Source organism: Notamacropus eugenii, chromosome 3 (assembly GCF_028372415.1).
Source record: "Notamacropus eugenii isolate mMacEug1 chromosome 3, mMacEug1.pri_v2, whole genome shotgun sequence".
Lineage (NCBI taxonomy): Eukaryota > Metazoa > Chordata > Mammalia > Diprotodontia > Macropodidae > Notamacropus > Notamacropus eugenii.
The window spans coordinates 142,194,861-142,221,944 of record NC_092874.1 but is presented as its reverse complement, the minus strand read 5'-3'; the positions used below and the strand labels follow the sequence as shown (position 1 = coordinate 142,221,944).

At 37.5% G+C, this 27,084-nt stretch overlaps 1 protein-coding gene and 1 non-coding gene across 8 annotated transcripts in view; one reads left to right on the top strand and one right to left on the bottom strand.

Annotated features, from left to right (window-relative positions):
* The window catches only part of DOCK4 (dedicator of cytokinesis 4), a 537,022-nt gene that overhangs the window by 155,445 nt on the left and 354,493 nt on the right, over nt 1-27,084 (bottom strand). For all 7 annotated transcript variants that reach the window (XM_072653018.1, XM_072653019.1, XM_072653025.1 and 4 more), the window contains 6 exons: nt 19,655-19,761; nt 13,972-14,128; nt 7,861-7,958; nt 7,641-7,724; nt 7,375-7,475; nt 1,008-1,089 (listed from right to left, as the gene is read on the bottom strand). In XM_072653018.1, the coding sequence (XP_072509119.1) occupies nt 1,008-1,089; nt 7,375-7,475; nt 7,641-7,724; nt 7,861-7,958; nt 13,972-14,128; nt 19,655-19,761 (629 nt within the window). The remainder of the gene's footprint in view (nt 1-1,007; nt 1,090-7,374; nt 7,476-7,640; nt 7,725-7,860; nt 7,959-13,971; nt 14,129-19,654; nt 19,762-27,084) is intronic.
* LOC140497991 (U6 spliceosomal RNA) lies at nt 14,345-14,451 on the top strand. The gene has a single exon (XR_011964985.1). It is a non-coding gene; the product is annotated as a U6 spliceosomal RNA (small nuclear RNA).

Here is a 27,084-nt window from a genome sequence, read left to right as displayed (position 1 = left end):
GAGAAAAGCTGCAGTATTGACTTCACAAGGCTGCTCTGAGACTCAAATGAATTGATATACAAAAAGCACTTTGTAAATTTTAAAGTTCTAAGCAAATGTCAGCTATTATTATTAGAAAAACCAATTTCTTCAATTGAATTTTATTCGGGAATATGAAACATCAAAAGGGACAAGATAACATGAACATTAGTCTGGAATATATTTAACAGAGAAGTTAACCTTCTGTCAATGATTTTGTCCTCATTGCATTTTTAGTTAACTTAAGTTTTGGACTCTGTTCAATACTCCTAAAGTAATTTAGTAATGTTGTGCAATAATGACTTTAAAAAATGTTAATGCCCTTTGACCTTATCTTCTAATATCAGACAGTACAACATGACTAGGAATACTACCTTGTTTTAATTTGGAATATCATTCTTTAGATAACCACAAAGATTTTAAGATTGTATTTCTTTATTTTAAAAAAAGGGGGGGAGGACGTTTCCAACATACCTCTGAGTAAGGAGTTGTCTTTTGCAGTTTTAGTTGCAAAAAAAAAAAAAACACAAAAACCTAAGGCGCAGAATTAGTAAGTGAGCTGTGTGAGTTTATATCCAGACATTCCAATGGAATGGTTGATAATCACAGATCTTCTTTCTCGTCACAAATTCATCCTACTGGATGTGAAAATTCTGAGTCTAATAATTTCAATATGGTTCCATCGAAGGAGGTTGGTGTCATGATTAAAGAAATAAACTCTTAATATGCCTCTGTATGGTATGTGGGCATCACCACTTTTTTTATGTTCTTCCTTCCCACTAATCCAAAATAATCAGTAGATTCTGGGAAAAGTGGGAAGAAATAAAAGCTCAAAGAAGATTTTAATTTTTTAACTTTCTGGGGGAGCCATAATTTCAAAATCCCCAAATTAAATGCCATGAGCAAGAACTTTACTAATCTATCACCACCAGTCCTTTTGCACCAAGGGAAAAATTCTTTGGGGCATTTGTTAGTTGCACTGTATTTACCTTTAGAACTTCCTGGATATGTTCCTGTCGTTCCGCTTCTGTTATTCTGTCCACATACCACTTAAGAACTTTTATAAGATCTCTAAAAATAGAGGGGAAATATGCAGTGCATGGATATTTTTTCCTAATTCTCATAATAATTAATAATCAATGTAAAAATCAAATACCCAAATTAAATACCTACTGTGACTATTGGAAGCCTTTTTTTCTTGTCAGGAATGTCACTAATTGATGACTGTGGATGATCATAGGCCTTAATAGACCCTTAATTTTAGATCTGTCATGTTGCCAATGAGTAATAACCTCAATTTCCCCTGCCTAACTTTGCAACATCATCATTTCTTCTAAAGCCAGGAAGGAAAAACTCTATCTTAGCTTTTGTTTTTTCCTCCTGCACTTTCTTTATGTCATTAATTTAAATTTTCTTTTTTAAATACTGCTTTCAAAACATTTATAGTCCCATAGGACAGTGGAAGGAATGCTAGATTTGTTTACCAAGGACTTCAATTTGATTCCCAACTCTGGCACCTGTTCAACCTTAGCCAAGTCATTGACCTCTCTGGACTCGTTCCCTAATTTATAAAAATGAGAGGACCAAACCTCTAACACTCCCGACCCCTGGCCATTCTTGTGGACAGATTTTTGAAGCCTTTGTGCTCTAAACCACATGGTTGCTGCAATTACTCTGCCTTGTATCACTCCAATAATGTACAAGCCCTTCATTATCACTAAGTGCTCAGGGGTTGAATTTGGTATCTTCCTTGCTAAGGAACCTGTTCCCACAGGTGGAAGGACTGCCTATTTTTCTACTTCATTGAGTCATTTGGGAAAAGCAAAAATAAACTAACAAAAAACAATTAACCTTATAATCTTGGAGGACTGAGATCCCAGGACTCTTGTTGCTAGGACCCTATCCAGGACTAAGGTCCCATATACCAGTGACTGAAGAGCCAAGTACATCTTTCACATGGAGGGTATCTTGACCATGGTCATACATATTCCCTACATATGGGTGGTCCTCTCTCCTTATGGTCTTTACCTGTGATCATTTTTCTGATTCATGTGGGGTGTATTTGTGAAAGGGTATACCCCAGATTTATGGGGAAAATATTTTCATGCTACTTTTATTACTATGCCTTTTCAGTAAAAACATTTCTTTAAGCCAACTATGCCCTCTGGCTGCCTATTAAAGGTAAAAACATCAGTGAGGGTTCATAAGCTACAGTTTTAGGGATGTAATAGTACCTTCAATATAAGGTAGCCATCCTGTGGGGAACCCATACTAAATGTTGTGGGGCTGGGAGGAGCCTAGGGGTTAAACTGCCATTTTGGAATAAAATAAAGAACTGGCATTGAGTGTGAGTAAAGTCATACCCTAGGAATGTAATCACCAGGGATTTACCAACCAGTCTTCTTGCTGACACAACTTTCTTTTCCTGTCAATATGAGACAAGAAGAAAAAAAACACAAACCTGATCTTTTCTGCCATAACCTCAAGGTCCGAGGGTAGAATGCTCAGTCATCTGCTCTTTTATTCAACATATGACTAGCAAAGTCCCACCTCTTCTTCCTTTAATCCCTGTGATTTGAAGTCACCATGTGCCAAAGCTTCCTCAGTTACTACTCAGTCAGGTCCCTCTATCTCAAATTCATCTCTCCAGACTCCCTGTTCTCTATTCCTCAGTCTCACTACTCTAGTTGGACCCCTCTCATCTATGAATAACACATTTCCCTCTGTCCACATTTTCCATCTCATAGTATTCATGGAAAACTGGCCCTCTCCTGACCTACCTACATCCCCAGTCAATCCCTTCCACACGGGACACTACTGCTCTCTTCTCTGCCTCATCCCCACCCCAGGTCAACAAACTAGTACCAAATATATTCTTGGTCTTCACTGCCAATTCCACACTAACCTTTTCTTGCCATTCTTTAGCAAACTCCCCACCTTTGAGGTCTCCACTGTCTATATTATTCAGAATAGATCCTTGCTACATTTATCTATTGACCTTCAGGTTATTTTCTCTCTCTTCTCAAAGCGACTCCATTTTCCTCTCTTCCTCAACACTTCTGACTTAGACTTAAATTTACATATGTTGATATACGCTTTAACAACCTGACTGATCAGTCTTCTCAACTCCCACGGTCTATATCTTTAATCCATCTCACCCACCCCACAGGGATGATCAAACTTTTTATCTAACTATGACCCATAATAATAACACTACCTCCATGATGCAGAATTCTGAAATTCCTCTCATGGACCATAATCTCTTGCCTTAAATATTTTATTCCTCCTGTTCTTCATCCTCAGAATAATCTCCAGTTTAATCTCAATTGGGCCCTCACTGATGCAATAATCATTTTCTTTCTTTCTTGAGTGACTTTCTATAACACTTCCTATTCTGGTTATCCAAACTTTCTATTCCCTCTGCAAACCCCCGGAACAACCCTCCCCTGTTCTCTCTTAGGAGAAAGACTTTGCCTCCCATTTTACCAATAAAAGAGAGGGTCTTTCTATCATGAGCACTTCCTTTGCCCTTGATCTACACCTTAAAACCATTCTATATCACTCTACTTCCTATCCCTTTGCTTCAGTTTCTTGCCAAGACTAACTCTTCTATTTTTTCTTGAGCTCTGTCCTCCCCTCTTCTTGGAAACATAATCCTCAAACTCCTCAATCCATACATACAGCCTTCAAACTTCTATATTTCTCTTAAGGATACTGCCATTCTTCTTGCCAACCAGGTTCCTAACCTAAAAGTCATTCTTTACTTTTTTTCGTTTCACTCATACCAATATCCAATCACTTGTCAATTCTACCTCCACATCATTACTTCAATCCATTACCATCTTTCAACACTGCCACTACTGAGTTCAGCTCCCCTCATTTCTCTCTTGGTTTATTACAATGGTCTAACTGGTTTCTTTCCTTTCAGTTTCTCCCCTCTCCAATCTATCACTGCCAAAGTTTTCCTGAAGCAGAGGACTCACTGTTACCCATCAGCCCAAGAATTTTCAATGGTTCCCTGGAACATCTGGGATAAAATATCAATGCCTCTGTTTTGAATTAAAACTGTCTACCAACTGTCTCCAACCTTCACAGAGCTATTTCAAAAAGCTTCCCTTCGTATCATGTATTCCAGACAAATTGGCTATTGACCAAACTCAGGTGTCTACCTCCCATCTCTGTGCTTCTGAATAGGCTGTTTCCCATAACTGGAATACTTTTCCTCCTCACTTCTGCTTCTTAGCAACTTAGTTTCCTTTAGGGACCAGCTCATTCCCTCCTGTTTGAAAGTCTTTCCTGATCTGCCTGTTAAGATTTTTCTCCTTCCTTTAACTTAAATTTATTTGTGTACATGTTGTACGCAGCAGTACTGTAAGCATCTTGAGTTTCCCATTTTTGTTTTGTAATGTCTTCCACAGTGCCTGCCATATAGAAATGAATTAATGAATGTATATCAAATTGAATTAGATAGTAAAGAGTCACTCATACCTTTTGTTCTCTGCCTTCAAACTTGGGCTCACTTCATTTCCTATTCCTGTAAAGCTTTCTTCATGTCTAAATCTGATAAAATTTTACCCATCCTTTACAGTTTGGCTCAATTTACAATTACTCCATGAAGCCTTTCATTATACCCCCAGGCCATACACTTTCCTGTTTACTGAGAGGGCCCATTAGGTACCTTAGGAGCATGAATTTCAGTTCAATTTAACTATTAAGGGGATATCTTCTGGAAGAAAAACTTGATAGAAAGTCTTATAATATCTGGTCCAGTCTTAGGATACATTCCTGAAAAAGAGATGCACCCTAGAAATTGTGTGGGGTGAACAATGAACTCTAGAGGCATTGAGTATGCATATGTCTATGTAAGATGAGGCACAGTATAGAAGACAAAATTTTTCCCAAATGCATTTATTTCCTCTATGGCTTTATGACAGATGTTGGACTTGATGCCAAAGAATACGCTTACTCATTATCACAGAATTCTAATAGTGCACAGAGAATAATTTCCACAGAATCGAAATGTGTTGTCCAAAGATACAACTTTAGCCAAAGACATAATTCTGTTTTATTAAGATCTCCCAAATCAGTCTTTTCACCTTGAGCTGGAGTGGTCACAGGATTACAGATTTAGAGAAAGAAGGAACCTTAGAGGCTGTTAGACCAAATCTTTCATTTTATACATGAAAAAATGGTGGCCCAGGTTATTTCAGAGACTTTCAAAAAGTAACACAGAGTAAGGCAGAAGAGCCAGGATTTGATCCTGGGTCCTTTGACCCCAAATTCAGTGCTCTTTCTGCTTGATCAACACAGCTGCTCTAGTCTCAAGAGAACACATAGGTCACACAGTCATTCAAAAAGTCAATCTCTTCCCTCGCAGTGAGGAGTGAATAAATGAAGATGCCCATAGGGCAGACAGGTGCTGAAGGGGCTATTTTTAAGACAAGCTATTCCAGGGAGCTTTGACCACTCACAGTCTTATAAGATTCCATGGTACTTATTTGTCTGGTTAGGAATGATTGGCCCACTACCTCCCTAGCCAATCTGAAATGTAGGTAATTACACTCCTGCTCTCTAAATTCCAATTCCAATTTGTGCTTAGGCAGGACAGTCGAGCTGTGAGAACACCACTGACCTCTTCCTGATGCTGTTGCATTTCATACTGGGCATAAAATCACACTGACAGTGGAGCAAGTCATTGCCCACAGATTCAATTAGACACAAAACTAACTCACCTAATGTAAAGATTAGAGGGGCAAATCTCAACACATAAGCCAGGAAATGGCCGAACCAAAGGTACCCATGTGTCATTCACAGTGTTCCCATTTGCAATGTGTACTATTTCTTCTGGGAAGCAAAAATATGCTGTATCCCCCCATAAGGTAGAACAGTAAAAACAAAACAGTCTCAATGTTGTTTTGATGCATAATTTAAAGTAGTAGAATATATATATATACTGAACAAATTGGAAAGTAACAGGTAAAATCCAGGTCATATAGGTGCATGTCTTCTAGCTGTAGAGCTAAGAAGGTCAGGCTAAAGTCCACTCCCTCCCTACATTTTTCCCCTTCCTTCTTTTCCTTGCTACTTTACTACCTCTCCCCATCTCCTTCATTCCTATGTTCTTTCCTTTTTTCCTTTCTCCTTTCCAGCTGAACTGATGAATTTCAAATTCTGAGTAGAAGACAATGCCTTCTAATTTACAATTATCCACCTAGTAGGATGGGTAAAGCAAATGCTAGAGCATTAAGAATTTTGGCTTTGGTGCAAATCTCTTAGGTAATGTACATGTGCCAGAGTGCCAGGCCTGAAGTCAGGAAAACTCATCGACCCAAATTCAAATCTGGTCTCAGACACTTCCTAGCTGTGTGTCTCTGGGCAAGGCATTTAACCTTATCTGCCTTAATTCCTCTTCTGCAAAATGATCTGGTGAAAGAAATAACAAACCCCTTTAGTATCTCTGCCAAGAAAACCCCAAATGGGGACACCAAGAGTTGGACATAACTAAAAAATCAACTGAAGGACAACACCACTGAAATTAAAGCTTTAAATTGTATTAAAAGTCAAATAAACATTGTACTGAGAGTCAAAAGTCCTAGATTTGGGTCCCAGATTTCTACATTAGTAGTGTGCCTCAGGTTAATCATGTCATCTTTCACAGTGGCAGTTTCCTCATCTGTAAAATGGGGAAGGTTCAGCCTAGATGATCTTTAAGGTAGCACTCAACCCAGTCTAGCAATTTGCAGGTAAAGGACTATGCTAGGCACTGAAGGCGGCATTTGCTACTTGATAGCGATTACCAATTGGGATAGTGAAGGGTAGAGGTTGGCCAAGACACAACTTTTCCTTGGCATTTTTTTATTGTGCTGTAACTTCTAACTGAATGAGAAGGAGTAAGAAATAGCCTCCTCACAGCTATCTAATTTACTTTAGCAGATGTGACAGAAAAGTTTGTTTTTCCTCTAGAAGTTAGTCAATATTTTAAAACTGAAAATAAGTATAATTTCTCATAGTCAAGGAGGAAAAACAGTTAGCTACCTTAGATTGTAAGGCGATGAACTAAAAATTAAAAGAGAAAAATCTTCAAAGCTTTAGTTTCATACTAATTTTAAGACTATAATTTGGGAAGTTATTTTTTTCATTGAGACTTTAAATAAAATGCAATCAGATTTTTTCATGTTTATTGTTGTTTTACATTAGACTCAGACTCTGGGAATGTTACATGTGTGGTCCATCATTTCTTCTTATGCTACCTTTTAAATTTATTTTAAATAAATAAATTTAAATTTATATCCGTAGCTTGTTGCTTGGAAGGACTGAAAAAAGGTTTCAAGCCAATGAAAAGATAAAAGACCTTACCTGTATGCAAGCGCCCCAGCGAAATGACTTTCAATGTAGGTGTCCATTACAGGTTTGAAATGATGAAATTTGCTATCTTGCAGTAAGTTTATTATGTGAACCTAAAAGAAAATTGAGCTTTATTAAATTGATGCAAATCAAGGTCCTTTTGTTACCTGTAATTGAACCAATATCCTCTTAATTTCATCCTTCCGAAATGCTTTTATAACAGTCAAGACTGAGAGGCAAAATGATTAATATGCAATTAAGGAAAAATTTATACTCACCAAAGAATCAAACACCTTTGACCCATATTTTTGAGAATTTTCATCTAAAATTCCAAATAAGGTATCCAGAGTATCTTGCAGAAACTGTTTTGCAGATAAAAATAAAATTCATAAAATGTCATTTTGTTCTTTTATGTCCCCTCCATATCCTTTTCACAGATTTTTTCTTTGAATTTTTTCAAAAGTGGGGGGGGCAGAGATCGCGGAGGGGAGAGTTTACCTTTACTATCTCTGAGCCATCAATTTCTTTTATTTTGGAGAGGCAGCCTGTTATCTTGTCTGGATGAGTTCTCCATTTTAGAAGATCAAGCATATCTCCTATACAAAAAATAAAAGGAAGATAAGTAGTCACAGGAGATCTTAGCCTATTCAAGGGAAACACTCAACTGTTAATAACCTGAAATCCCAAACAAGCCCCAACCAAAACACAGAAACTCATGTAACAATGTTGTCAAGTCTACCTAGAAGTCAGTTAACACATCCCCTTTTTAGGATCAGGTGCTTTGCAGCAAGATCCAAGTAACCGATGTCATTTAGTGGGAAAGGTCCTCATATCCACGGGCACATATATTCACCAATCAAACACCTGTATTTGTGTAGGTAGTAGGAAAAGTTCTAGCCTTGCCTGCGTGAATGAGTCAGTATTTGGAAAGCTAGACTAAAGCAGGTCCAGGCCATTCTGTTGCTACATTTCCTTCATTCATCGAGTGAATAATTTTTTCCCTGATCTTCTGGCCCTCTCTGGTGGTAGCAAGGCAACCTGGTGATTGATAACATGAAGCTAGCAGTTTAAAACACACAGGCACAATACATATGCATGTGTGCACACACACATACCCACAACATATCTGAGATTTAATATAAATGCACAGAGTGCAGTAGAGATATGGAAATACCACAGTATGACTGACTGACCTTTTGATCAACATGAGAGGGGAGGAAACCATTTTAGCATTCAGTAAAACTGAATGAACAGGAAGGTTCACAGAGCAGGATTCAAAAATCCTAGGATTGCTAGGATTCAAAAATAAAACCTACATATAAGTGAGAAATTACTTCAGAGCATTTGTTTCAGGAGAAATCTAATGGGGACTCCTTGACAGCCAGAATGACAACACTAAGAAAAGGGGAAAAAAACCTGGAGTACTTAAGATTAAGTAGGAAATTACATGTAGTGAACAGAAAGAATGAAAAACAAATATCTCAGAGAGGTCACAGAAAATAGCCATGATCTCAAGCAGTTTGGTAGAAAAACATAGAAAAACATGAACAACTTCACATTGAGTTGAAAATCTACAAATCTGACACTCTCACAGAGGAGGAGAGGAAAAAGTCCCCCAGGGATAACAAAGAATTGGGCAAACATATTCATTTCCTAAATTACTGTATTTTAAAGAAGAGATGAGTTTTCTGTAACTCCAAAGTATTTGAGCTATATTTTTAATATGCATGTCTGAATGAACAATCCTGGGATTTTGACCTAAAATCTTCCTTATAAGTAAGTAATCATATTTTGAATATTTTATATTTCCATAATATGCAAGAGCGCTAAAGCTACAAAAGCAGACCCTTTGTTTTTCCACTACTGTGCTGTCTCCTTCCATTCCCTTCATGGTACCTTTTACACTTGACCCAACTTTTGGCTTCCAAGAATACTGTTACAAAAGAGTCATTCTACATGGTCATATCCCTTTACTCTACCTTTCCTTAGTCTGTCGCTCTCAACTACTATCTCTCTTTTCTTTTTCATCTGTGCCTTGTGTGTATTACCAATACCTCTTATTCATCAATCAAGGACTGTCCTGGACAGCTCAGACACTCTGTGGAAGGATGTTCCATATAGGTGGGGAATGGGCCAGTCAGTGCCTGGCACATAGCACTTAATAAATACTTGTTGATTACGATGGTTATAAGGGTAACACTGGAGGGAGGAGTAGAAAGACTAAAGTGTGATTGTCCCTTACCGAGATGTAATCAAATGTCAAAAGTGGTAAGTGCATCCAGGGATGCCTAAAAAGCCATTTATAATGATCATAAATTCACAGTCTCTAAAAACAGGAAAAAAAAAGCAACAAAGAAAATCATCTTCTGGGACCAGAGGGAGGGACAAAAGGGAAAAATAGAGGATAATGATAGTGATGCAAGAAGAAAAAAGGATCAATAAGACATTTTTTAAAAAATACAGAAGCAAATTAATGAAGGGATACCAACAGGGCAGTTTTGTTCCTACCATGCTAAACTTAGTATACACTAAAACACTTATATATCAAAAAAGCGCACAGCTTTTCTGTTCTTTGTATGTTAAAAATATTTGTTTGATAAATAGAAAATAAAAAAGATTTTTTTTAAAAGAAAATAATCTAGTCTAGTTCCTTCTGTTTACAGATAAGGAAAGGAAACTCAGCAAGTGTAAGGCCTATGACATGAACTCGGGTCTCTTTCTGCCACATCACAATGAAGCAGGACACTAATGGAATGTTCACTCAAGTGATGTTTTTTAAAAATGTTATTTTACATGGCACGTGCAGACTGTAATGAGACTTGCACCTAAGCCAATATTCAAAAATCCATGATCTCTACTTCAGTGACTCTGTCACAAGATATCTGTGAACTAGATGTCATGATCTACCACTCCAACAGAAATTCATCAGTTCAATTCAATCAACATTAATACTTTCATTGCAATACATACTGGACAGCACAGAAAACAAAACAAAATTATGATGTGGTCCTTGCTCTCAATCTTCATTTATAATCAAGGCAACCAGGTGGCATACTGGATAGAGTATTGGCCTTGGAATTAGGAAGATCTGAACTCATATTCAACACCAGACACTTATGAGCTATGTGACCTGGGACAAGTCACTTTAACCTCTCTTAGCCTCATTTATAAAATTGGGATAGTAGTAGTACTGATCTCAGAAAGCTATGATATAGATCAAATGAGATAACGTATGTAATGTGCATTGCAAACATGTAACTGGTATAAAGATGTTAACTATTCTTCTTGCTGGAAGAACAGAAACCACATCTAGCATACTTCCATGGATCTTGAAACATCACTAAGCTTTCCATAATAGCGCCAAGCTATTACATTTATTGGAAAATCTGCATGACTAAGAGCATGTACTTCTGTCTTAATTTGCATAATAGTTATTTGTGTACATGCTGATCAACTCTTACCAAAAGGTAGATAAGCCAGCCTTAAAACCCTGGAAGTGACAAGATCCTCTCCCCAACTCAGACCACTGGTTCTGTTGACAGTCCAATTCCTGTAAAAATCATCTGGGCAACCAATTCATGAGGAAAATGGGCTAACTATCCTTACCAACTGCCGACCACTTCCTACCTGTAGGCCTAAGTAAGCCAACTCAGACCACTGGTTCTGTTGACAGTCCAATTCCTGTAAAAATCATCTGGGCAACCAATTCATGAGGAAAATGGGCTAACTATCCTTACCAACTGCCGACCACTTCCTACCTGTAGGCCTAAGTAAGCCAACCTAGCTAAAGTAGCAGAGTACCCTGAAGAAAAGACAGAAGGCAGCATAAGCCAGAGAAATCACTACCAACAACAACCACCTGCCCTTGGATCATGAGGAAGACAGTTGAGGATCCTGAACCGAAAAGCCTTACAAATGGCGGTGCCCTCCAAACCACTTTCTCCACTTCCATCCTGAGCCCCAAAGCCATTACTGATGATAGCAATCACTATGGAGAAGGACTCTAGCTTCCTCTCCCTTATCAACACCAAATGCTAACTAATTGCCAGTGATGGAAGGCATACCCAAAAGCCCTGGGAGTAGCAGCATCTCTGTCCTCACTCCTACTTCCCCCCGAAAAGAAATATTATCCTGTTTCTATTCCAGCAGCTATATTCACCATCCAAGGAAGCAACTTCCATGGAGATGTGATCTGGCAACTGTAGGTGCCATAACTACTGAAGGCCCAGAAAAGAATGTTTTTGCGTTTAAAGTCCCTGGCACTGTGAAATGGTTCTACATCAGAAAACTCTGATTTTATCTGTAGAAATCACATCAAAGATGATGTATTGCCATTTGCACCCTCAGGATCAGGACACTGATCTGATTTACAGCCGAAAACTTCTATGCAGAGTCTTCCCCATTAGAACATGACCTCCTTGAGAACAAATGAAGTGATATTTGTAGCACTCTTATCCAACATATAGTAGGCGCTATATAAATGTTTATTCCCTCCTTCTCCCTTCCCTTCCTTGAGAGTAATGTCTGTCTTAATTTTTGATTTATATCCCCAGTGCTGAGCATAGTGATTTGAACATGGAAAGCATGAACACGGAATGCTTTTTCATTCATTCCTTCATTCATTCATTCACATCATTCCACCATCCCCTTGATGAGAATGTAAGCATCTGCAGTCCATATTTCAGGTATCTTTCTCCCCATTACCTAGTGCAGTGACATGATAAATGTTTAATAAGATGTCTGTTTGGAGTTTAATGCTGTAAATAAGATTCATTTATTTCCCAAACATAGTAGTATTAAATGTGAAATTGTTTCATGTTAACATTATTCCTATTCTTATCATTTAAATGGCATTAAATGAAACAGATAATGGCATCGAGGTATACATTCTGGAAGATCACCTCCCTTCCCCCTTCCAGTCAAAATATATGACTCATTTCCTGTTTTTTCAGTTGGTTGTCCTCTTAAATGGGCAAGTTTAATTAAGGTCAAAAATGATAATTTAACATTTGTAAGGTTTCAATTGTACTAAAAATATTATATTAAAAATTGACTCAGCCTTCAGCAGAGGCAGACATCCAATACTTTAATTCCACCTATCCTATATTACGTTTATATCTCCTTTTAAATATTGTTTTCCTCTTATAAAATACAGCTGTTAATTATCAGCCCCTGGTGCTCAGTATCTATCTAAAATACTACCATTAATATTCTCATTGTAGAAATAATCATATATAGTCCTCCATCTTTTATAGTAGAGAGTTGATTATTGGTGAAGGTATTTCTAAAAATCACCAATATGTATGAGGTTAGAGGTACTTTATAACTCTTTACTGGGAGAAGTGTGCAATCTAATTAAATGCCATCTCAGCCTAAGGGACAGCCACATGCTTAATTTGCCTGAGATGAACAGATATCCTTTGATGTATGAAGTAGATAAAAGGGTGATTCACTCTATAACCTTCACAGGGGCAGACTGATGGCCCTCATAAAAATTCATGAGTGATGGTAAATGTTTTGCACTTATTTACAAAGTTGCACCAATGGAGATTTTAGTTAATTGGTAATAGACCCTGAAAGGCATCATGGCATCTTAGATCAGCCTTGCTCAGCCTTGGAGTTAGCAAGACCTGTATTCGAGTTGTTCCTCTGACAGACAGGGTCATGTAACACATCAATTCTTAGGGCTCTGGGCAGCTCTAGAAATTGTAAATTACAGACGATTTGAGAGAGACAGACAGACAGAAGACACTTTTCATGCAGCAGATTTGGAGAGAAATGAATAACAAATGTAGAAAACTATTGAGAATTCAATTTGTAAACCAATATTCTGCACTGAAATGGAAAGGCAATTTGAAGTTGCTCAATACTGTAGCATTATGTTTCATCCTCCACCCTGCCAAACAGATAAACCTCTTTTATTATAAACAATGGATCATGGAACAGGAAAAGGATAAAAGGAAAAACACCAATACTTACACACAGGAGTATTTTTTAAGAAACTATATCTTATAATATGCGGGTTGTTTTATCAACATAATGAATCTGCCTTATTAGTCTGCCATTTGAGATGGAAGCCAGACATCAAAAGCTCAAAAATAAAATTCATTTACCTGCTTGAGTATAGACATTGTTTCCATAATGATCTACCAAGAAGATGGGCTTGCTTAAAAATTAATCATAACTTGCTGAACAATCAATGACATAAAAAGTAATGTTAGAACAGAAAAGCAATATCCATCTAATTAAAGAAAACCAGCCTTTTCTTCAGAAGCCAGCAATAAGCACCGGATAAAGAACCATAAAACAGCAGATTAAGGTGATGCCTCCTTTGTTTGTTCTCTCTTGTTTTGAAGCAGCTGGGTTTTGATGACTTATTCTAAGGATTATACATTTGGTTTCCAATGGTAAGCTAATTTTAGAGCCATTCTTAAATTGTATACACCCAATGGATCATTGAGTCCCAGTTGTTTCCATCTTATTAGAAAAGGCACAGACAAAAGGAGCAACCAGATTTTCTAGTGCAAAATTCTTCAATATTTCAGTGTTTATTTGGAAATGTCATTTACAAATTCACTGGAATAAATAGCTTTCAAAAAACCCACCTACCATTCTGTGTGAGTTTAGTGGAACAGAGGAAAGATGTGATCCAAAAGGACTCTTTAGTGGCCTTTATTGCTTGATTATTGGTCCCAAGGAGACTGGCCTTGGAAAAGGGAAGTCTGAGGTAGCGACTAGAATCCTGAAGGTTTGTGTTTTCTTCACACTGTTTATAAAAAAAAGAAAAAAGAAACTAAATAATTTTTTTTTTCAAAGTAGAACTACAAATGACATTTGGCCTATAAAAAAAAAAAAAAGATATCCCCTCCCTGAAAAAAATACAGCTTGTTTTACCATGTCTTCAACAATTAACATAAAAGGCTCCTAAAAAATTCTTCTATCCTGAAACAGCTAATTGACCTGGTGAAAGTTCAATGATTTTGTGCTTGCTTTGGCAGTACATTTACTCAAATTTGAACAATACAGAGAAGATTAGTATGGGTTCTGTGCAAGGATGACATGAAAATTTGTGAAATGTGTTCTATGTTTTCTTAATGGGGGGCAGAGGGAGGTGGATGAGAGAGAAATTGGAGCTGAAAATAAAGTTGAATATAAAAAGAAAGAACTTCAATGATTTCAAGTGTAAATTTTACAGGCCTGTAATGAGACTAGCTCTTTAATGAGGCCCAATTACTTTATAAGAAAAGCACATCTGTGTGTAGATTAAAACTGCTTTGGAAACATTCAGTCACACTAGAATCAACAACAGTTTAAATACGGAATCTCCTAAATGTCTCTGGAACATTGGTACCTATTTTAAAAATCATTTTATCAGTTCATCATGAACATTAAGTCTTTTAGCTAGTTTCAAAAACTATGCTCAGAACATTATATATCAGAAACTTTGCCCATAAGAATGAAAACTTACTAATTTATTAAGCTATGATACCTCCAAAATAGTCTGTGTACAAAGACCCCAAGGGGCAGAAGGACCCATTCGGAATAACTCGGTGTTGACTTAGGTACTTTTTAAAAAATTTCTGGCCCAGCTTGGGTCCCAAAATCTTGATAATTTCCTATTAACTGTACAAACTTCATTCATGTTTTATAAATGATAAAAGAATTCCTTTAGGTGAAAAAAAAATCATCCCATAGAACTGGTATACATGATGAGACAGAGAATGAGAGTGTAAAATAAGAATAACAGAGAGAGAATTCAGTTCTGTAAAGACTAAAGAGATGAAATGCTCATTGTGCTTTTGAGACTTAACGAAGGCTTTAAAAAATTTCTACATTAGTCATGTTATGAAAGCAAACAGAGAAAAAATAAGAAAAATAAGGAAAGTAAAGAAAAACTATGCTTCAGTCTCCATGTAGACACTGACAGTTCTTTCTCTGGAGGTGGATATCATTTTTCATCATAAATCTTTTAAAATTATTTTGGATCATTATATTGTGGAGAATGGATAAGTTGTTCACAGCTGATCATCATACAAGGTGGCTGTTGCTATATATGGTGTTCTCCTGGTTTTGCTCATTTCACCTTATGTCAGTTCATGGAAGTCTTTCCAGATTTTTCTGAAATTGTCCTGCTCTTCATTTCTTATAGCACAAAGTATTCCATCACAATCATAGACAGCAATCCATGCCCCAACTGATGCACATTCCCTCAATTCCCAAATCTCTGCCACCACTAAGAACTGCTATAAATATTTTTGTACCTATAGGTCCTTTTTTAAAAAAATCTTTTTAGGACATAGACTTAGTAGTACTATTATTTAATCAAAGGATATGCATGATTTTATAGCCCTCTGGCCATATTAAATGAGGTTTTTGAAACCAAAAGCTGAACTGTAAATTGCTAGTCAGGATGAGGGCATCAAGCTATGCAAGGTAGCTATAGTTATAAAGGTTAGATATTAACTGATAAAGCATTTAGAAAGTGCTAACTATGAGCCTGTCACAAAGCTAGGTGCTGGAGAAACAAATATAAGCAAGGGAGACCATCCCTGTGCTCAAGGAGCTTCAATTTTAACGAAGAGAGAGAACACAAAACAAAGAGCTAGAAAGCAAAAGGCTGAAGCTAGGAGAGGAGGTTACTTAGGAAAAGCTGTTAGCAAGTGAAGCGAGAAGTTTAGAAAAGCAGGGAGTCAGTAGTGCCATGACCATGTCCTGTCCACCCCAACAAATGGTGATCTTGGCTAGAGAAACTTTTCCAGTTACGAGAACAGGCCTTAGGATGGAGCCATGTCCAAGGTGAAAAGGTTGGTGCCAAGAGGGTAAGGACAGAGAGTGAGGAGTGCAGCTGGGAATGATGGAGAGAGGTTACAAGTAAAATAATTCCTCACTTTAAATACTCATAGGATCTGGTCAAGATGTACAGAAAACATGGTAACATGACTCATGTGCTATACACCTGAATGTGTTTCCTAAATGGCTCACAGAGACACTGGAAATTTATTAATAATCATCCCAATACCATAGTTTTTCCATGTTTTTGGCTCCAGTGGATTTCAAAAATATCCATGTGGTATCCTGATAAGGCATTCAGAATTGGGTGATTACGGAAGGCCATGATAAAATGTTCCTGACCCAAACAGATAGTTGAGATTGTGAAGTAGACATACACATCAAGGGCTAGAATGGTCGGTGTCCTGATCTCAATGCCAGTCTCAAGCAACTTTAAAACATAAAACAAATGTCTGGAAATTGCCCTGCAAGTGCAAATATATACTCTGAAGTGATGAAGGTAATGTTATAAAATGAAGAAGTAACTTACATGGAGCTAAATTGAGTATGGATGAATGGTTGTATGATAAATGAACAGTGAGAGACAGAAATAGATTAGAAGAGGAGGAAGTGGAGAGGCAAAACTAGAAAAAGGTAAATAAGGATAAATAAAAACTAAAGACAGGGAGATAGCAACATGGAGACCTAAGATGGTAGGTCTAAGACGAAAGGACCACAGAGCCCATTAGATCATTCCTTAGACAGAAAGAAGAAAAGAAAATCCAAAATGCATTAATAAAAATAGCATGGATCTTGTCGCAAGACAAGGACAAGGAGAGGATGAGATGATGGGACTGTCAGGAATTAGGGACAGAGATAAAGGAGCCATATGCATGAAGAGAAGGCCATATCACTGAAGCTGTTATCCAGAAGTCAGAAGAGTGACCTTGGAACCCAAAGAACCTTAACCCTTGAATGTTAAAAGACTTACTAAAGAAGCAGATTAATCTAGGACTGGAGATTAGTGAGAGGTTCAGCTAAGAAGACAAAACAGGAAGTATGGGGAAAATCTTAATACTTCTAAACATGATCATTCAGAGATGCAGCATTGGGGAGTCAGTTTGCTGGAGAAGGGAACTGTAAGAAGAGTGGCAGAGAAGGGAGAGAAGGATAAATAAACCAGATAGATTAAGCATTTATTAAGCTCACACAGTATGGTAGGTACTACATTAAGTGAGGTGAATACAAATAGAGGAGAGAGGAAAGAAGAAGAAAGAGGGAGATAAGGAGGAGGATGGATAAAGGAAAGGACAGACAAGGAGTAAATGGGAAGAGTATAGGGTGAAGGAACAAGAGTGAAGGAAAGGATAGGGAGAGGGGGAGAGAGATCAGAGGAGAGAGAAGCAGTGCTTGAAGCCAAAGGATGGATTTTCATGGGATAAAGATCATTCTCTTCTTTTTTTTTTTTTTTTTTTTTTTTTTTACATGCTGGATGTCAGAAACGAAGAAGTAATCCATGGTTATACCAAGAGTAGTCACTGAAATATGAAATCCTATTTCATCACAAAAGCACTCAAATTAAAGATTTGTTTAACATTAAGAAGAATGCCACAGTTTTACGGATTTTCTTAGAACTCAAAGAAATCTTACTCTTCTAGAAACTGGAGACTAAAGAAGGTTGCTGGAGCCAGGATGGAGGCTAGTCTCCATTTTGATTCCACATTTACATAATCTCCTTAGTAAAATTTCTAAATACCTCCTCTTCCCTGGCTCTTTGTTTTTGACATGTAAGAAGGCAATGAATCATTTCTAAAGTTCTGATCCATTATTTTAGAAACACTAAAAAACAAAATAAGAAGAGAAACACCTATTGCTTTCCTCACAAACTAGAGTTATTCATTTACTTGCCAAGTACACATATCAGGGGGAGAAATTTTAATCCATATTCAAATTAATTTAGCTATTAGTGGATTTTAATCAAAAGTGGGTAAAGTTCTATAAAACAATTTGGAATCACACAAGAAAAGGTACTAAACTGTTTATATTCTTTTATCCAGATATTTTCTTGGGGAGACTATATTCTAAGGAGGCTATTGACTACCACAAAAATCCACATGTACAAAAATATTCAGAAAAGCACTAGTAATGGTTTCTTAAAAATCCAGGGGGAAAATATGTACTCAACCACTGGGGAATGTCTAAAGCAATTATAGGACATTATGCAATGGCATATTTCTGGAACATAACAAATAACATAAAAAGAACTCAAAAACATATGGTAAGAGTTGCAAAGAGGGATATAAAACAAATTTGGAAACTAGAGCCAAAGGTGCAAAGGAAAGAAACAAGCATTAATTTAGCATCTACTGTGTGCCAGACATTGGGCTAAGCACTTTACAGTTACTATCACATTTAATCTTCACAACAACCCAGTTGAGGAAACTGAGGCAAAAAAAAGTTAAATTACTTGCTCAATGGTGACACCATTATTATGTGTCTTAGGCTGAATTTGAAGTCAGGTCTTTCTAATGACAGGCCCAGCACATTGCCATTACCACCTACTTGCCTAATATACAGCTTATAATGATGATAACAGTCATCACTAAAAGGATACATTACTCCTATTTGTTTCATAAATGTTAAAATAGTTTTGAGAAGAATGCGTTATTTATAAGGGGTTGTCAGATGTTTGTTGAAAAATATCATCTGTATTGAAACAAAGTATGTAAATAATTTTTTTAATTTTTTAGAGAAAGTGGATTGATGGTAATATTTGTTAGGCATCTTCCAGACTGGCTCATAGGATCACAGATCCAGAGCTTACCTGGAGTGAATGCAGAATCATAGATATAGATTGAGAATGGACCTCAGACATCACTGAGTCCAACCCCCTCATTTAATAGTTGAGGAGACTGAGGACAAGGAAGGTTAAATAACTTGCTCAAAGTCACCCGGGAAGTAAATGGCAGAGTAGGGATTTGAACTTAGGTCCTCTGATTCTAGACTCAGGGCTTTCTGCACTGTGCAACACTGCCTAAAACCTATTATAAACTCTTGGAATTGGAAAGGGTCTTAGCTGTCATCTAGTTCACAGACCCAATTCCCAGTTTGGCAATAACCAGATTAAAATGTAACTAGGAAACTTTAAAAAAAAAGAATGCAACATAGATAATGCTAATTTGTGGTTTTCTAAGTCAATTTACAACTTGCCAGGATCTGTTTCTATTTTGAATTTGATACCATTCATCTAGACCAATCTCTTACCCTCTAAGAAAGATAAAACATTAGTATTAAATTTTTTTTAAAAAGATGTTGCATATAAAGATACTTTTACTAAATTCTGTTTTTCCTAATAATCTTTCTGATTAACAACCTGATAACCTGATATTAGAAAATTTGTAACTTTTTCCTTTTTTCCAAACACTATAAGAGAGATTTATTTACTACGGCATTGCCAAAAGCTTTAATCTACAATGATTATTTTACAGTTCTTCACAGGTTATTAAATTCTAACTCACTTTACCTTATGTACGATGAGCTCATGCGTGCCATCTGGCAGGGTCCTACCATCTTCTTGCATCAGAGGAACAAAAGAGAAGCCAAATAACTTTTTCTCACCTTTCTCTTTTGCTGTGTAAAAAAAAAAAAATTAATAGGAATTATACACAAATAATTCAGCATAAGTAAAAAAACTTTATGTTTATGGACATGTAATTTTAAAAAACCAATCATAGAATCATGAAGAAGAAGGAGATGATGACCCTATTCCGCAAGGCCATAGGGACCTTTATTATCCAGACTCCACTCCCTTGCTGTTGTACAGAAGTAAATGACTTCAATGCTTTGAGCCACCAGCTTGGCTGCTACTAGCCTAGGTTGTGGCACAGAATTTCTCCTTCACTTTGGAACATGAAAGGACAATAAAACAGACTGTTGTCAGATAGACATTATATTTTCATAATATGTTAAGTATGCCTGGAAGCTTCATTAGTGCCATGGTTGTTGCCGTTATCATGTCATTTCAGTTGTGTCTTGACTATGATTCCATTTGGGGTTTTCTTGGCAAAGATATGTAGTGGTTTAGCATTTCCTTCTCTAGTCTATTTTACAGATGGAGAAACTGAGGTAAACCGGATTAAGTGACTTATCCAGTGTCACACAGTTACTAACTGTCTGAGGTCAGATTTGAACTTAGGAAGATGAATTTTCCTGATTTCAGGCTCCAGTCTATCCATGACACCAAACAACTGCTCCAACCATATGATTTTGAGGCAATATGGGTTCATTGGAAAGAGCAATGAAAAGAGTCTAAGGACTGGTCACAATCCCTGCTCTACTGCTTACTGCCTGTGTGACCGTGGGCAAGTCAATTAACCTCTCTGGACTTAGTCTGTTTATCTTTAAAATGAGAAGGCTGAATTCAATGATCTCTATGCTCCTTTGAAAATTTAAATCTATGATCCTATAATTACTCTAAACAAACTCTGAAGGCCAGAAAGAATCAGTGTGTTTTCTAAACATGCCAAACTTCCTCCCCAAGATAAAACAAGGATTGGAATAATATTATTTTGTGGCCTTGGTTCTTCCTTCACTTTCCAGTACATAAAAAATAATTCTCCAATGCATGAGATGTTATCAGAAGATTATTCTCAGAGTTACTCTCTCCAAGTTTAGTTACAATCATAATTTAATTTAACAGATGTAATAACGACATAGTGCTTATCATGTACCTACCACTGCACTAGGTGCTTTACAATTATCTCATTGTGAGCCTCCCAACCTCCAGAGAGGCAAGTACTATTATTATCCCCATTTTATAGATAAGAAAACATAAGCAGAGATGTCCAGATTTACAAAGTTATTATCTGAAGCCAAATTTGAACGTGGCTTTTCCTGACTCCAAGCCTGAAATTTCCTCTACTATGCCACCCAGCTCCCTTTAAACATGTACTGAGCACAGTAATGGCTGAGTGAGAAATAAGGATGAATAAGAGACAGCTCATGGTTTTTAGTAATTCAGCAATGGGGATAAATCATGGTCACAGAGAAGCATGGTAGATGCATGAGAGATGCAAAGCTCTAGGAGAGTTCATGAGAGAGGAGAGGGGCTACATTTGGGTAAGGGAAATCAAAATTGACATTGACAAAGAAGTGGTATTGGAGCTGGATGAGTGGGATTTCAAACAATGGAAATATGGGCGGAGGGTAATCTAGATTCTTGGGCAACGGGATCATCATGGGCCACAAAACTGGAAAAGCATGGGCCATGTTTGGGGAATGTGGAGGAATTCAACTTGGCTTCTGCATATGTCATGTGAAAGAAAATACCATGAGATAAAGTTGAGAAGGTTGACTAGAGTTAGATATTGGAGGGACATGAAGGTACGGAATCATTGGCTCCACTATCTTATACTGATGCCTCATGCAGGTTACCCTGAGTTCTTAAAGGCTTTTCCAGCTAAATGCAAGTTGTGCCAATCCCTACTCTCCTGAAAATCGTAAGCGCATTGACAAATTCAAGTCTGTGGCCCTCTTAATTCATAGAGGCTCTTTCCTCCCAGTTTAGTCTCACAAAGACCGCATTGTAAGGGGTGGCCATCTCTACTACAGGAGAAAGTTCCCACCATTGAAGAAATTACATATTTTTAAAGTACTACAAAAAGATGTCATTGAAGATTTTTAAGCAATAGGACGGGATGATCAGAACCATGTATTAGTAATATTATTCTGACAGCATCTGGAAGGACAACTTGGCTGGGCAAGAGACTGAGGATGGTGAGGCCAGCTAAAAGGTTACTACAATACAAGGTAATAAGGGAGGTAACGAGAGGTAATGAGAAGGAAACAGATAGCAGACATGAAGATAGAGGAGATGAGACTTGATGAACGAATATAAGAAGAAAGAGAAAAAAGGAGTAAAAAGACAGCAAACATTCAGTGAATAAGTGGGTGAAGTCAGCTAACTGATGCATTGTGTATGAAGGGCCCTAAAACAAAGTCTAGAGAGGAATCAAGATGTAGTAATTAAAGAACTGATTACAGAAGGCTCCAGTTCAAGTCTTCTCTTTGAAAAACACTGGTCATGTCCTCTGATAAATCACTTAAACTCTCAGTGCTCTGGGTGATTCTCTAAGGGTATAATATTGATAGAAGGAGCTTCCACATTAGAACATTGCTATATCAAAGAAATTATTATATCAAAGCAATTACGGGTGCTATCCTTTCCCTAAGACTATGGCTAAATGAGTTAGGAACAATGCTTCTTTAAGGTTTAGTGATAGTACAACCTTGATATTTAACCACTGCTGTTCAGTCATTTTTCAGTTTTGTCTGACTCTTCATGACCCCATTTGGGTCTTCTTGGCAAAGATATTGAAGTGGTTTCCCATATCCTTTTCCAGATGATGAAACTGAGGCAAATAGAGTTAAGTGACTTGTCCAGGCTCACACAGTTAGTGTCTTACGTCTGATTTGAACTTGGGAAGATGAGTCTTCCTGACTCCAGGCCTGGCACTCTACCCACTGAACCACCTAGCTGCCTCATTTAAACACAGAGTGGCACTTTGACTATACAAGTATTTACTTCTTTGGAAAAACTTCTCACACAGTGTTCAGCAGAATTCTATTAAGTAGTCATTTTGAAAGGCTGACTTTGTTTCCTGGAGCTTAAAAATTCCAGAAAACTAGAGGTGAAATGAGGTTCTACTTTAAAAACCAAAATACTAATTTCCCCCATTCAAGACAGACAGGATCAGAAAGCAATAAAGGAAATAAAGTTAATCAGATCCACAAAAGTAAAGCTCTCTGGGGAGATATATCTACATAAAATGATATTTTCAGTTATAGAACTTCTGATTTAGAAGGGAAAGATTTATTGAGATGTAATTTTAAAAGTGTATTCTACCAATTAGCATTTTTGTCTTTTATGACATGCATTTGACCCAGATGTTTTTTAAAATAATAAAGGTATCAAAGTGAGTAAAACTAGCAGAAATTACATCAAGGTTATAAACGGCTTCCTCATATTTAGCGTCCATTCTTTAAAACAAAAAAAACAAAATTAAGGAAGCAAACTCATTAAAACAGGACCATAATTCTGAACAATTATATGAGGTCTTGATAAATGAGGGATAAAGAGGCACTCTTGTTTTTTTTTTAAGTAGCAAGAATCCAGTTCCTTAACTTCTGAATCATTATAAACTTCTATGTAGCATTATGCCTGCCCTTCTTTCCTACCTAATCAGGAGGAAATGATATCCTAGTCAGGGAGAAAATGAAGATGAAAGAGAGGGAATGACTGATGGGGCAAGCTCCTGGAAGAGACAGGAGGGGATGGAATTGAGGACACAAATAGAAAGTCAAAGACAAGGGCCAATCCTTCCTTGGAGACAGGGATAAAGATATAACAGAGTTTTGAGGGGTGGAGAAAGATATGATTGAATTCACAATGAATAGCTTGAAATTTCTTAGGAAAGCAGGAGGCAAAGACATCTGCTGGTAGGAGGGGACAAAAAAGAGACTTGGAATATAATAAATATATCAGCAGTAGGAAATATTAGATAATATGACTTTTTATTGGACCCCATCAGCATTGGGATATAATTTCTTTCAATGGTCATCAGAAACTAATGCCTGAAAGCAGAGAATCGTGGAGGTGATGCAGGTCATTCAGGGTAGAAGATCAGTGAGCCAAAAACGGTGCTAGGGTAAGTAGTTAAGGATGGAGCTCTTCCTGGCAGGTTCTACAGAACATGTTCAGATATTCCCTGCTTGGTTTCAATCTAATATGTGGAACTTTAGAAGCTTATTTTGAAATTTTGGAATACCAAGGGGTTGGTGTTATAAGGTGACGAAATCTACTTCACTGTGAAACTGAAAGAATCAAGAGTCAGGAGGTGCTGAACGGAAACTGGGTTCAAATATAGAAGGGACTACCCCCAACCTTTCCACCACTGCAGTGGGCTGCCAGGTGAGGGCTGGGGGTAGAAAGATGGCCAGATACCATGTCATTCCCCTACTTGAGGAGCTCACATTCTAATAAAAGAGACATCATGTGCATAAGATATACACAGAGAAGATGGAAACCATCTTAGAAAAGAAACAGTAACTAGGAGACCTACAAGGGCCTACTATAAGAGGTGGGATTTGAGTTGTCTTAAAGGAATCCAGTTATTCTAAGAGATAGAGGTACAGAGGAGAAGGATTCCATGCATGGGGACAGAAGATGGAGTAACATAAAAGGAAGAGAAAGAAGGCCACTGTAACTCAATTATTAAGTATATGTAGAAGATAATGCCATAAAACTGAAAAGTTTGGAAGGTACCAGGTTATGTCTGGCTTCAAAGGTCAAAGGGATGACTTTTTATTTGATTCTAGAGCTAACAAGGAGCCACTAGAACTTATTGAGGGGAAGAGTGATGCGCAGGGTCACACAGATAGTAAGTGTCTGAGGTCAAATTTGAACTAGTCTTCCTGACTCCAGGACCTGTGCTCTATACACTGCACCACCTCACTGCCCCATCACTTTGCCAACTATGTGGAAGACATATTGGAGAGGAGAGAGGTTTTGAGGCAGGGAGATCAAACAGTTATTGTATCAATCCGGAAGATAGGTGATATGAACCTGAATTAAGGGGGTGGTTATATGAGTGGTAAGGGAGCAATAAGAGATGTGAAAAGAGAAACAGCAAGATCTGATAATGGACTAGATGACAGGAACCCCTTCCTTCCCCAAGGGCAAGTGAAGTCATGGCGGACATTGAGGCTATGAGCTGGGGTGATAGAGAATGTGGTAGGCCCCTCAATAGTAAAAGAGAAATTAGGAAGAAGGTAAGGTCTGGGGGGAGGGTAAGGAAAGAACAATGAGTTTTCTTCTTTTTCTCAAATTTGAAAATTCATATCTTACTTCTGTACATTTCTATATCCGTATGCTGCTGCCTAATGCCTGCAATCCTTTCTCTTCTTATTTCTGCCTCTTAAAATCCTTGTCTTTCCCAAATCTCCCTTGATTCATCCTGCTGTTAGCATATTCCGGGTACTGGTTGCTATCCGTTGCTACCTGGGCTACTTCAGTCGAACGAAGGCTCTTTAAGGGCAGGAGCTTTTCCAATACTATTTCTGTAGCCATACCACCCAGATGACTTGCACTTAATAAATCTTCAGTGAATAGAACTACATAAGGAACTTTTTTTTTAAAAATTAATTTATTTATTTAACTTTTAACATTCATTTTAACAAAATTTTGGATTCCAAATTTTCTCCCCTTTTGTCCCCCACCCCAACACCAAGCATTCTAATTGCCCCTATGACCAATCTACTCTCTCTTCTATCATCCCTCTCTGCCCTTGTCTCCATCTTCTCTTTTGTCCTGTAGGGCCAGATAACTTTCTATACCCCTTTACCTGTATTTCTTATTTCCTAGTGGCAAGAACATTGCTCGACAGTTGTTCCTAACACTTTGAGTTCCATCTTCTTTACCTCCCTCCCTCCCCACCCCTTCCCTTTGGAGGGCAAGCAATTCAACACAGGCCAAATCTGTGTAGTTTTGCAAATGACTTCCATAACAGTTGTGTTGTATAAAACTAACTATATTTCCCTCCATCCTATCCTGTCCACCATTACTTCTATTCTCTTTTGATCCTGTCCCTCTCCATGAGTGTCAACATCAAATTACTCCCTCCTCCCCATGTCCTCCCTTCCATCATCCCCCCCACCCTGCTTATCCCCTTATCCCCCACTTTCCTGTATTGTAAGACAGGTTTTCATACCAAAATGAGTGTGCATTTTATTCCTTCCTTTAGTGGAATGTGATGAGAGTAAGCTTCATGTTTTTCTCTCACCTCCTCTCTTTATCCCTCCACTAATAAGTCTTTTGCTTGCCTCTTTTATGAGAGATAATTTGCCCCATTCCATTTCTCCCTTTCTCCTCCCAATATATTTCTCTCTCACTGCTTGATTTCATTTTTTTAAGATATGAGCCCATCTTCTTCAATTCACTCTGTGCACTGTCTCTATGTGTGTGTGCGTGTGTGCATGTGTGTGTGTGTAATCCCACCCAGTACCCAGATACTGAAAAGTTTCAAGAGTTACAAATATTGTCTTTCCATGTAGGAATGTAAACAGTTCAACTTTAGTAAGTCCCTTATGACTTCTCTTTGCTATTCACCTTTTCATGCTTCTCTTCATTCTTGTGTTTGAAAGTCAAATTTTCTTTTCAGCTCTGGTCTTTTCATCAAGAATGCTTGAAAGTCCTCTATTTCGTTGAAAGACCAATTTTTCCCCTGAAGTATTATACTCAGTTTTGCTGGGTAGGTGATTCTTGGTTTTAGTCCTAGTTCCTTTGACTTCTGGAATATCCTATTCCATGCCCTTCGATCCCTTAATGTAAAAGCTGCTAGATCTTGTGTTATCCTGATTGTATTTCCACAATACTTGTATTGTTTCTTTCTAGCTGCTTGCAATATCTTCTCCTTGACCTGGGAACTCTGGAATTTGTCCACAGTGTTCCTAGGAGTTTTTCTTTTTGGATCTCTTTCATGCAGTGTTCTGTGGATTCCTTGAATATTTATTTTGCCCTCTAGTTCTAGAATCTCAGGGCAGTTTTCCTTGATAATTTCATGAAAGATGATGTCTAGGCTCTTTTTTTGATCATGGCTTTCAGGCAGTCCCATAATTTTTAAATTGTCTCTCCTGGATCTATTTTCCAGGTCAGTTGTTTTTCCAATGAGATATTTCACATTATCTTCTATGTTTTCATTCTTTTGGTTTGTTTTGTGATTTCTTGGTTTCTCATAAAGTCATTAGCCTCCATCTGTTCCATTCTAATTTTGAAAGAACTATTTTCTTCAGTGAGCTTTTGAATCTTCTTTTCCATTTGGCTAATTCTGCTTTTGAAAGCATTCTTCTCCTCATTGGCTTTTTGAACCTCTTTTGCAAATTGAGTTACCCTATTTT